The 13364-nt window shown below is 32.7% G+C and overlaps 1 protein-coding gene across 2 annotated transcripts in view; it reads right to left on the reverse strand.

Annotated features, from left to right (window-relative positions):
* Positions 1-1439: 1439 nt before the first annotated feature.
* Positions 1440-13364, reverse strand: part of LOC129222807 (coatomer subunit gamma-2-like) — a 42298-nt gene continuing 30373 nt past the window's right edge. For both annotated transcript variants that reach the window (XM_054857356.1, XM_054857355.1), the window contains 7 exons: positions 10066-10194; positions 9063-9125; positions 8842-8987; positions 7854-8022; positions 6178-6278; positions 5604-5739; positions 1440-2867 (listed from right to left, as the gene is read on the reverse strand). In XM_054857356.1, coding sequence (XP_054713331.1) covers positions 2629-2867; positions 5604-5739; positions 6178-6278; positions 7854-8022; positions 8842-8987; positions 9063-9125; positions 10066-10194 — 983 coding nt within the window. In that variant the 3' untranslated portion in view covers positions 1440-2628. The remainder of the gene's footprint in view (positions 2868-5603; positions 5740-6177; positions 6279-7853; positions 8023-8841; positions 8988-9062; positions 9126-10065; positions 10195-13364) is intronic.

Raw genomic sequence — 13364 nt, forward strand, 5'->3', positions numbered from 1 at the left:
TGATGGTTCAAAATGCATACAATACAAAATTTCTGTTTTTCTTTAAAGTTAGCAGAGCAGACATTACACTAGCACCACTTTACATAGTCATAAGTTGGTTGAACCGGGTTCTTAAGGAAAAAAAAGAATTCAACCTAACAGGTACGATTCCAACGGATCTTCCGCATGTAATTCTGTGTTTCATTGAAAAAATCACACATTCGGAAAGAGCTCCTTACTGAATAGTACACACATGTTGCAAACGATACAGCAAGAGAAATTTTGCAAGAGAAGGTAAAAGAATTTCCATTTTACATGCAAGTTTCTGTTCTTTTAGCTGTCAAGTTTCGAGTCATCTAAAAAAACTCCAGTTACATTAGAAAGATGGAAGGGACTGTATCGCCCCTCACATAGTTTGCTGTTAAAAAAATTGAATAATAATTAACTGAAAGTAATGGAACTTTTTGTAATATGCTAGTTGATTGCTTATTTAATCATTTAGTCATTAGCCTCACATAAGTGTAAATATTGAACCTCATGTTTAGAAAGACAGTGGCCTCTGAGGTATTTTGCAATACAAAGAAATTTTCCTTTCTCCTACTTACTGCAGCATGGAAAAGTGCAGTTCACACTAGCTTCACCTTTATCTTCCTATTTTTGCAATTGGTTGGAATTCGAAATGTGAAATACTGACCGCCAAACCAAGTATTAAAATGTGTGTTTGCATCAATTACTATACTTTACTTAACTATATTTAATTTTAGAAAGTTCTACAAAAATAAGAAAAATAAAATTTCAATGTAAAAAATCAGTTTCAAATAATATTTATATTAAAAAAAAAGGACTTTAAGGAACACTGGCTTTTTATAGAGTTATTACTAACCCAGCTACGCAGGGTTATTTTGCTAGTGATTAAACTATCTTAAATAACAAATCAATTTATTCAGCAATAAAATATTATATTTTAATCATTGCAGTAAAACGTAAATGAAATAAATGAACTGGTAGAATTGCAGAACAAGAATTTCCATCAAGTATTTCTCATAAAAAAATTAATAAATAAAAGTTCATTTTTATGAACCCTCTTTTAGACTCCTTCATCACAATCGAACCGTCAAGTTTAAGAAGGGAATAAGTTCAAAAATCAAATGCTTAAAAAATCGGACTAATTCGTATAAGTGGTAGAGTTTTTATAATATATATTCAATGAGCACCAAATTTTTCTATACCTTCCTTTTGAACTGGTTTTTGTTTATTTTTTACCACTTCGATGTAGAGCAACGTTTAGAGATAATTTAAAGTTCAAAAGTAATTTTGACATTTTTTGGTCTTCATTCCCTTCTTAAACCTGACGATTCAATTGTACTTTGAGCAGCCTTAGTGATTTCAGTATCCCATGCCACTGTGTTCATTAAAATATCATTAATACCACGGCAAAAGCAAGATAGAAAAATTACAGAAAGTGAAAATAGCTAGTGTTTTTATTAATACAATAATGGAACAAAATGATGACAGATATGGAATAAAATATACAGATTTCTTTCAAGAAATTAGATTTTCCTGCAACTAATGGCAGAAGTTCAAAAATAATTTATTTATAAATGCTGTTGGGAGGAAAAAAAAAAAAAAAAGGAAAGATGATACAATAAAATCTTACAGCTGATGAATAACATTCAAATTGACTCATTCAGCTAGATGTAAAAAAGTGCATAAAATAACCATTTTCAACATTTCAAAGTCTATAATCTAAATACATAATCTGAAAATATAAACAAAATTAATAAACACAAAGTTGTTCAATTTCTTTTCCAAATACACCTCATAACAAAATACAAACAAAAGTTTAGAACATCACAAGCAGAAAATATTTAAAAATGGCATTGGAGCAGAATTTAAAACTGAGATTATAAATATTTTTAATATGATCTGTAACACAAAACAGTGTTTGAAGAATAGAGGAAATCTTTCGAAGATTAAAAATACTTGACTCAGCACATCTAATGGAAACCTCACACAACGAAACTCTATCATTTTATTTACAAACTCATTATGACTAGTGAGTTGAAATTCAAAGTAAAAGCTTTGAACAATGTTTAATTGCATTTTCCATTATACAGAAGATTTCGAACAGATAACTTTTTTTCTTCAGCATATACACATGTGTTCATAATATTTAAACAAAGATAGTCGGTAAATGTGAGAAAAATGTGAAGTGATTTAAGTTATTTCCGTTTAAATCTTTTATTCATAAAATATCACAATATGAAATCTTTTTACAACTGTGAAAAGCATAATTTAAGTACATATGCTGTAGGTATTAGTTTTCTCAATACAAATAAAATTAGAAACCCATTCAAAAATTTCGAAATTCTTTCTGTAGAAGTTTTTAAATAAAATGGCGGAGTTTCGTTAAGTACTCAACTTTATGCAAGAGATAAATTACTATACAAATTGAAATTAACTCAGAAAGAAAGACGAAGTTATTTCGGATTGAAAAAAAACCAAACAAACAAAAAAAGATTTTCGGGTTGGGGAGAAGCAGGAAGATATAAAATATGTGATGTGAATCATTTCAATAGACATACAGTCCAGACATTTCACTTGTCGGCTTCAATTACAAAAATGTACACTTAGTGATGGAAACCACAATTATCCTATGGCAGATGCAACTATTTCGCTGACATTGGGGTCAGTACTTCGAACTGCAATGTTCATCGTGACACCCTCTGTGTCTGCCCTCATGGCTAGCTTTGCCCTAACGAGAACCGTGTGACCACCACGATACACTCCGGACAGAAAAAGAATGTGAGAGCTCTTGTTTTCTGGCACTTTGTCAGATCGCTCACAGGGCTGCATTCCCAAGAAGTGCATTATGTTCTTTACAGCGTCTAAGAAGAGAAAAACGGATAAATTGAGAAGGACAAATATTTCACTAAATAAAATTTGATGTTAGTGCACAAACAACTGAATGTATTTAACTCAGATCTTGAAAAGTTTAAAAAGAGCTTTTTTTTTTTTCTTAGTAATTTCTTTACCCTTCAATTTACATTTTAAGATCTTTAAAGAATTTTCATATTTTGCTGTTTTATGTTTTAAGTTTTTGTGAGCTGTCAATAAGCATGCCCCATTTAGAGTAGTTTTAACTCTTTGACTGCTCAATTTTTTAACAAAGTCATTTCAAAATATGAATATTTTTTACGCATAAATAACCAATATACAAATACAGCCTGACCAAAAATTATATGAAACTAGCTGTACCCGACGTGCGTTGCTACGCCAACAAAAAAATACATCATTTTACTGATTTTTATGACAATCGGTTGAACGGGGCAGAAGTTGCTACTCTGTAGTGCCACCTGGTGGCGAGTGGCTTCAATGAGCATATTATGCACCTTCTCCGTGGAAAAATACATACATATAGCAATTTTCATAATAATCGGTCCAGGTATCAAGTGAAGCCGTGACTATACTCAAATTTTGTACTCACGCAGTTTGCAAGATCCATCAATCACTAAAAATATCAAATAGAAAAAGTTTTAAATCCCCCCGTTGCATGAAAAGCCATAAAACAATAAAGAAAGAATTTATTTGTTCAAACTCAAGAAAAATGGCAACAGCTAACTTCTTATCAATGAGATCTTTCACGCGAATTAATTTCTGCAGCCGATAATTTTATTCGTATTTATCCAATGGATTGTGACTTAAATTGGAATAAAAAAGGAACTATCGATCGGATTTTTTTCGAACTGGTCTATAAACATTCCCAGTACCAAAAATAACAAACGGTGAAAGTTTCAGCCAAATCTGCCGGGTAGTTTTTGATTTCATGGATGACATACAGACAAACATTCATTTTTATATATATAGATTAGCAACCGCCCAGTTAAGATAAGTCTATTTGAATGAGGGGGAAAAATTTGATGCATATGTTCGGCTCATTTGAACGTGAATCTCCTTAATTTAGAGGCTAACATATGTTTGCAAAAGCTGGTATCTCTGAAAACTAATAGATGTGTCCAGTTCCATCCGTAACCTGGAAGTTTGCCTTTCCTTCTAGTGCCTTTCCTTCTAGTCAGTTTTCAGACTGTATGTGTGCTAAATTTACACAAATTATGTTAGAAATTATGCTTTATAAAATAAATCTTGAAACAAGGTTCAAGGTACAGTTCTACTTTGCACTTCTCACACCAAATTTAAGTTTTATTACACCCCCCCCCCCTTTGAGTTTTTGAGTAACAAACACTTTCAGAGAAGCTCTTTCTTAGTTATGCAGTTATAGGAACTGTCCGACCATCATGAGAAAAGCCACCATTGAAATGTCTGCGCCAGTCTATTGCTATAGCAACGAGGCACGTCTCATTTTCCCAAGGGAAGCTTAATGTTGGAAAAACCCGTACGACTACACAAAGGCGAGCAGACAAGTGGTGAAATGACCCCAAAAAGCCTTCCTACTAAGCCTTGCAGAAAATGAACGAAGTTTGTTTCTATGGCAGTAGACGGGCTCAGACTTGACGGCGGGAGCTTTTCTCGTGAAAGACAGACAGTATGTAGCTTACAAAATGGACGAGCAGTCAATTTTTGAATAGCACAGAAAATGGAGTACCAAAACTTAAACAATGAAATAGTGAAATAAGCGGAAAAATACATCATGCAGATGGAAATCACAGCATACGCAGCCTGAGTGATAAAAAGAATGCTTTGATTCTGAGTGCAAAAAGTACATTTGCTGCACAAAAATAATCTAAAAGAAATCTGAATGTGCAAATTTTTTTCCTCAAAATCAACTAGTTAAAAATTACCAGTAAACATTTAAGCAAAATAAATAATAATAATAAAAAATCAACACATTTTTCATATTTCCTCTATTCTCAAAGCATTCCAATGAGTAGTGCAGTAGAACCCCAACAAACCAGACTAAATACACAAAATTTCCTTGGCTTGAGTCATAAACACCAATTAGTTTTGTACCTAATTACAGCATGTAATTCTAAAATATTTTGAAGATTTTCGACTTTCTTTGTACAAGCTGTAATTAGGTTCCTCATCTCACTTACCTATTAGAGAATTAAAATACATCAAAATACACAGTTGCTTCAATTTATAGCAAAGTTGAAGGGATAAATAAAAATTTCAATATAAAAAAGCTAACTAACACAGAGCAACAAATAAATCTGAATTGAAGCTATAGTTATGGTTAGCGATATCTGAGGTTTATTGGCAAAAGTTGGTTTTTACTAAGCAAAAAGCTAAATTTTGTATGAATGAAGATTTGTTCTAATGATGGAGGTAGAGAGAGGTAAATCAATCCCAAAGTTTAAAACTTACTCAACATGAAGTAAGGTTAAATTTAAAATTTACCCCCCTCGACTGTTTCACCTCCTATTAAAACAAACCTCATGGGTCAGAAGACATAGAAAATTTGAATAACATTATACTAAAATCTTTTCTAGGTAGCATGGGAAAACACGGAAATGGAAAGATACGACATCTACTGAACACATATGATAAAACAAATAACAAGTTTTTTATTCCCTAACAAATGCAAAAAATTGATAAAATATTTGTGATTATAATAAAAGGTTTTTGAAAAAGTCAATAGCACGAACACAGATGAGTAATAATACCTTCTAAAGTTTTCAGATTGAATGCATAGGTGTCTTCAAGTTCATTTTTGGCAGTTACTTCTTCCCATGCAGCACTGAAATTTGGTTTCAAAATTTTTTGAATGTGGTCACTTAATAAAATGTCCAAGTCTTCCAGCTAAAAGAAAAATATGAAGGATAAAACAAATGGCTGAAAATAGTTTAATGAATAGGAACTGAGGTAGTAATATGAGACAATACAATTAACATAAAATGAAAACTTAGTTCTTGTAAAATATAGTAAACTCATATTTTAGCAGGGATGCTCCCCTCCAAGGGCAAGACCTTCTTGTACCAAAAAAGACCTGCCCCCCCCCCCAAGAGAAAAATACCCATCAAAACATCTCCTTAAAAATTTCCCTGACACAGTCTGGACTATACATAACCCTCCCTGGGTGAGCATCCTGAATTTAAGGTTCACTGTCCGGAGAATGTAAAGCCCATAAGATGAGAAACTTGGCATTTTACTGTGTTGTACTTTTTTCAAAGCATAACCATTTTCTAACACAACGAAAGAAGTATGAAACATCATGCACTAATTAGAATAGACACTTACCACATACTCATCCTCATAACCTTCATCATCGTCTGGCTCGCCACTATTAGGATCACAATCTTTTACAAGGTATTTTAAAGTGTTGCCAAATGTTCCTACAACTTAAATGAAATAAAGTGCTTTAATAATAATAACCATAAAATAATTTTATGACAATTGAGGCAGTGCAAAGCAAAGGGATGCAAGTGGACATTTTCAAGTTTTGAGTAAAACACCTTTAAAGATTACTTCCTAGGTAGGCTTTCTTTGAACTTTTTTCCTAAATCATGCTGTATAGCAGCAACTATCAGGGATACTAGTTACATCTCTTGCCCCAAGACAGAGGAGAGGTTCCCCTACTATTTGTGTACTGGTTATCTCCAAATTTTTAATTTTGCCACTTACATCCCTTTGCTTCTCACTGCCTCAATTGTTCAAGCACTTAAGAAAAGAAACTTGAAGGAAAAAAAATTAATGCATAGAAATAGTATAGTCAAAATTGCTTATAACAAGCGAGAAGAAACTGCGATATTTGCTCCTTATAACAAAGGGCTCGTAAAAAATGGATTTGTGAAAAAAAAAAAATAATAAAATAAAAAAAACTAATGCATGCTTTGTTATTTTTATATTTCTATATGTTATTTGATTTTAACTGTCTTATTGTATCTTTCTATTATTGGTTGCTTGGAACGTGGGGTCCGTAAAACATTGTTGCTTGCATCCGTGGCTTCAAAATAGTTGGAAGTTTTTCTGCATTTTAGAAGCAAAGTATGTTGAGGGCTATTAACTTCAAACACCAAGATTTGGCAGCCAAAAATGAAACTTCATTTGAAAATGAGAGGAATATCACTCATTACCTTCTGAATACACTTTAGAAGAAAATTAAATGGTGACTATGTGTTTTATTTGTTAAAATTCATATATATCATACGACAACAACACTCTTCCAATCCTGAGGTGTTCAACGCATCAAGAAACCTCACCTTGCCAAGGTAATTCGGAGAAAACTCTTTTAAGTTTACGTATTTTTTAAAAATGGCTACCATTTTTTTACGACTCTGGTAGCCTGTGGCTACTATTCAGAATTCCTAGTCTAGAGCTTTATATAAAACGCTTATACTTAAGGAATGATTTAAAGCAATTTCAGGGGTGTTGACAAGTGTCTAAAATAACTTTATATTTATCACAGACGTATACATACCCTTTACCACAATGCAAAATTTTGACTAACTCAAGGAGTCTATGCATGATTCCTGTTAGTCAAAACTCCCACAATGCTATTAAATAAACAAGATTTTACACTGCACAGCATTTCTAATTTTTTCTGTTACACTTATGATTCCCCCCTCCTTTTTTTAAAAAAATTCACTCAAACAAATTCCCATCCCTTCATTATGTTCTACACAAAATTTTGCAAGCATTTGAGGAATAGTTTTGTCGTTAGACAACTTTAAAGTAGGGTCGTTTAATTATGAACACTATAATGTACAAATGCAAATTTTTGAAATGAGTAAAATACTTAAATTTTTATTATAATTCTAAAAAAATGACACTAAAAATATAACTACATTTTAATACATTTTTTATAACAACAATATTATGATATTAATAAAGCCATTATTTTATTATAATACTTTATGTTTTTATTCAAAACTAATAAGTATAACATTACAAATGCATATATTAGTAAAACATACCAATCAATGGATCTGAAGGAAGAGTGATGCATGCATAAGTGGTACCAGGTACGCTATATTGCAATTTTGAACAAGGAGCATAACACACAACGTCAAAACCCTCACTTGGCTCGACTTGCACATACACATTTTCCAATACTTGATCGGACAGCGTATTTGTGCAATCAAACTAAAAGGTAACAGCAGTATTTTAATGCAAAATCTATTTTCACCAACTGGAAATAATGCATCATACAACAAAATAATTGTAAACAAAAATATTCAACCACACCATTTTTATCCTCTTGCTAAAACATCACATGAACACTGGCAGATTTACATGTATAGGGCCCTTCATCTATCTCAGAACTATGTAAGGCATTAATCATGTAAATTTTTGTGTCATCTTCGGGCCCCTCCTGATTGTAACAGGGTACATCGAATACTACATATGAATATGAATTACTTTGAATACATGTACATACTAACGGGGAACACTAAGGACAGGCCTGTATTACCAGGTGGGGGGGGGGGGGAGGAATTGCCATCCTGGTTGTGAAAAAATTAATGTTTTTACATCTCGGTGGGAGTGGTTTTGTTATTTTCCAATAAAAATGTGTATTGAATGTACACCTTTTGATTCCCCTCCCCTGGGAAAATTCGAAGTGAAATCCTGACTAAGGTCTTGTTCTTCTAAGAAAGGGGATATCTTCTAATGGTGGGGAGCCCCGCCCTCCACCATCAGATTTTAATTCTTCTTATTTAAAGTCATACTTTGATTTTTTCCTGAAAAACATTAACATTTTCCCCTTTGTAAATACATAGTTCGGTGATAGAAAAAGGCCCCTATACCTGTAAATCGGCCAGTGTTCATGTGATTTCTAGCAAGAATATAAAAACGTGGTTGAACCTTTGTAAATAACTCATCAAACACATTCATCCTCTCATTATTTTTGAAATATTAAAAGCACAAAATAAACATTTTTAATAACCGGATAAGAACTTTTACCTGAAGTACAATATGGTTAGAAAATGTATGTTTTATACATCTAACAACAAATTCTGTTTCAGATTCGGTTAACTCAATAGGAAGTGATGATTTGAAAAGTGGACCTAAGTTTAATGCAGCTAATTCAGGAACAGATGATATTTGTTCTGGAAAAGAAAAGTAATTTGAAATACTTATGCCATTCATTTGGTAACATTAACCTCTATTCAGAAGTTACCTACCAGCAAATATATCTTGACGAGAGGCAGCAACTTTTTCTTTTCCTTTCCCGATGACAGGTACATCTGAAATTATTCCAATGATGAATAAAACCAAAATAATTCAACTGTCAAAATTAAATAATTAACTTAAATCAGTAATTAATGAAAAAAGACAAGATTGCACAGCTCAAAAAAAAAAAAAAAAAAAAAAAAACCACACACGTAATTTAGGGTTACAAGGAGCTTTTTTTTTTGCAAATCATTTTTGAGCTTTCAAGGAATAAGCAATCTTTTCTATATTCATTTTTTAATTATTTTTGTGATTTCTATTCAGAATTGGCAACCTCATATAGATAGACAAAGCATGCAAAATATTTTGAAAAATGAAATGCGAACAAGATTAAATTTTAATCAATTACTTGAAATGACGAGTTCAAAATAATCGAACATCGAGCATCAAGCATATTAAAAAGTAAGCAACCTTTCTTATCATATGCTTAGCTGAGCTTGATATAAATTGCAGTTTAATAAAAGCCAATACTCTTCTTATACAAGACTATTTTTCTATTTATAAATAAAAAAAAATTTTTTTGGCCCACAAAACATGATTTTTCATTAATCAACAGTTAGTAGAAAGATAATAATTTTCAGAGTAATTAACATTAAAACTTCAGGTGAACAAGAATTCAAATGCAAAAAACAACTCAGCAGCATTAATATGAAAATCGTGCATCAAAAATGTAACAAATCATATCAATATTGTAATTTAATTATCCACTAAGGCTTGTATATAAGAGCAAAAAGATGTGATTATTACAATGTTTCAGATTAAGAAAATTTTTCAAATGCTTAACATTTTATGTTTTCTATTTAGTAAAATCACTACAACTCAAAATAAATTTGTTTGAATATTAAATAAATAAAAATATAAATAAATAAATACATAAATATAGATTATTAAAATAAAAATGTAATAATAATATGTGGAACAAAATTATTTATCTGAAATTTTCACAATAATTACCTGCTTTCTTTTCTTCAGTTAATGGTTGTGTAGCGAGAGGCACACTCTTAATATCAAAAGGTGCTTCTGATGGTTCAAGTGTATACTGATGAAGAGCTTTTTCAAGACCAACAATGGAGACTTGCAACCCTTAAATTATATGGCACGTTAAAATAATGTTGAAGCAAGTCAATAAAAGAAAACATTAGATACTAAAATGAATCAATAATTCTTTACAAATAGGAATTTTGATTAAAAGCTTCAAAAAAAAAAAAAAAAAGTTCATGAAAAAGTTGCAGTTTAAAGTTTACTAAAACAAGAACACAACAACTAATAACAACTACAACATGTAAAGAAAAAAAAAATCATTTTTTAAAAAATATCTCTCGTCAGAAATCTGTTACACTGCTCTCAGAAGAATTATTCCAATTTCTCCAAGGAATGGCAGCAGGGCTGCAATTTACTCAATGTGCAGAAATCAAGAACATCAATAGGATATTCAGAATTTGCATATGTATTGCATAGTTTAATTCATATGTAAAGTTGAGTTATTAAAAAAGAAAAATTCACCTACTTGGCATAATGTATGTGCTTCACCTAATTGCTTTACTAATTTTCACAATGGAGTCAATTATATACAGGGTGAGTTCGATCGAATCTGCCATATGAAAGGGGGTGATAGATGAGCCCAAGTGGAGCATAGAACCACCCATTATCGTGTCCAATCCTTAACCGTAACCGAGTTTTGGTAAATTTAAGGAAAAAGAGTAAAAAAAACAAAATTCTGAGGAAAACGGCCGATTTCTGAAATTCTTGTAGGACATACAAGGAAAATAAGTACATATTTGGAAAGAGCAGACTAAATCCTACAAAATGATACCTTTCGCATTAAGATAGTCGCATTTTACCGAGAGCTACAAGCTTTGAAATATTGGACACACTCAGAATTAAAATGGTGCCAACATTTTTAATCGACATTTTCAAAAACAACCGTAAGAGCTATAATCGGGCAAATCTACCAAAAACTGGCCCATTCCATTAGCTTTCAGATGATACAACAACAAATCATATTGGGCTTCATGTTCAGCTGAAATTCAGGCTTTTGTTTGAAACAGTGTAAAAATCTGCATTCATTAAAAAAAGGAAAACCAGCGAAGAGTCGCACTTTTCTGTTTTGAATTTTCTGTTTCACGATAGCATGTTGCTTTCTTTGTTTAAGAAAATGATATTTTTATATAAAAATAATAGTTTTTAACAGTTTAATAAAAAGAAAAGACACACGAGATAACGATTCGTTGAAATAAAAGAAGCATTACTTTCCCGTGCTTTTCACAAAGGGAAAATCAAGAACAAAAAATGTTACACCAACTTCAATTAGTACATTTAATAAATCTTCAAAATTTGCAACAGCTGCTGAAATTGGTCACCGCCACACCTGATACACGCTCTTGCCCTTTTGCGAACGGAAACAACCGTTGCTCTTAAAGAAATTTCATTCCTTAGTTTCCCTACTGCTTCAGCAAGCCGGTTGCTCAATCCTTGCAAACTTGCTACTTCTGTTTTGTAAACTTCTTGTTTTAAGAATCCCCAAACAAAGAAGTCCACTGGCATCAGGTCTGGGGATCTAGGGGGCAAGGGATGGGGCCCATACAACCAATCCATTGGGGATACTGTTCAGTTAGAAATTCCCGAACGGCATTTGAAGAATGTGCAAGGGCTCCATCGTGTTGGAAAATGATTTCCGCTCTCTCCTAAACAGGAATAGTATCAAGAAGGTCAGGCAAATGATGTTCAATGAACTCTAAATGTGAGCTTCCTGCATTATAAGACCTTAAAACGTATACAGACCCATCAAAAGACTTCCGATTACGATTTATGATTGTGAAAAATATCGTCTGAAAATAAAAAGCATTTGTTTAACAAAACAATTAATGATAAAAACTAAACAGAATTATTCATTTGTCATAATATTTTATGTATCGTTTGCTTCTTTCTGATATTTTGTAAATGTGTTTTGAAAATTGCTAGAATTATGATTCTTTTTACAGTAAGTCAGTAGAGAGTGTGTTTTTAGTTTTTGAAAGTATTCGTTAAAGTTTCTAAAGATAAGTTGCTATATTCTTTTCTCGATTTTTTGGGTATGTCTCAATTTTTTAACGAAGAGTATGCTGACATGCATTTCGTGTACGGATTTTGTGATGGTAATGCTCGCAGAGCCGAGAAAGAATACCGGCTCCGTTACCCAAATCGTTCTGCATCTAATAGATGTGTTTGCCTCTATACATCGAAAGCTCAGAGAGACAGGTTCATTTGGTACGTTGTTCGAGAGGGGCCAGGATCACCGCTCTGCCAATGTTGAGGAGTATGTGCTGGACCGAGTAGTGGAAAACCAAAGTGTGAGTTCACGCTCGATTGCTATAGAAGGTGGACTATCACAACGTAAAGTGATGAAAACATTGTACCAAAACAAGTATCACCCGTATCATTTTACTCTAGTACAAGAACTGCTCAATTCAGATTTAGAAAAGCGGGTAACATTTTGCAGATGGCTACTAGCCCGAGACACGGAAGATCACCATTTTCTAAGAAAGATATTGTGGACAGATGAGTCGTTGTTCACTAGAGGGGGCATTATATATTTGCATAACTGGCATCATTATACGGTACATAATCCTTTCTTAACCCAAAACTCATCATTCCAAACTCGATTCAGCATAAATGTTTGGATTGGCGTAATAGGAGATCATTTAATTGGTCCGTATGTGTTTCGAGGTAACCTAAAAGGAAACACATATTTAGAGTTCATTGAACATCATTTGCCTGACCTTCTTGATGCTATTCCTGTTCAGGAGAGGGCAGAAATCATTTTCCAACACGATGGAGCCCCTGCACATTCTTCAAATGCCGTTCGGGAATTTCTAACTGAACAGTATCCCCAATGGATTGGTCGTATGGGCCCCATCCCTTGGCCCCCTAGATCCCCAGACCTGACGCCAGTGGACTTCTTTGTTTAGGGATTCTTAAAACAAGAAGTTTACAAAACAGAAGTAGCAAGTTTGAAAGAATTGAGCGACCGGCTTGTTGAAGCAGTAGGGAAACTAAGGAATGAAATTTCTCTAAGAGCAACGGTTGTTTCCGTTCGCAAAAGGGCAAGAGCGTGTATCAGATGTGGCGGCGACCAATTTCAGCAGTTATTGTAAATTTTGCAGGTTTATTAAATGTACTAATCGATGTTGGTGTAACATTTTTTTGTTATTGATTTTCCCTTTGTGAAAAGCACGGGAAAGTAATGCTTCTTTTATTTCTACGAATCGTTATCT

The sequence above is a fragment of the Uloborus diversus genome, chromosome 5 (genome assembly GCF_026930045.1).
Source record: "Uloborus diversus isolate 005 chromosome 5, Udiv.v.3.1, whole genome shotgun sequence".
NCBI lineage: Eukaryota > Metazoa > Arthropoda > Arachnida > Araneae > Uloboridae > Uloborus > Uloborus diversus.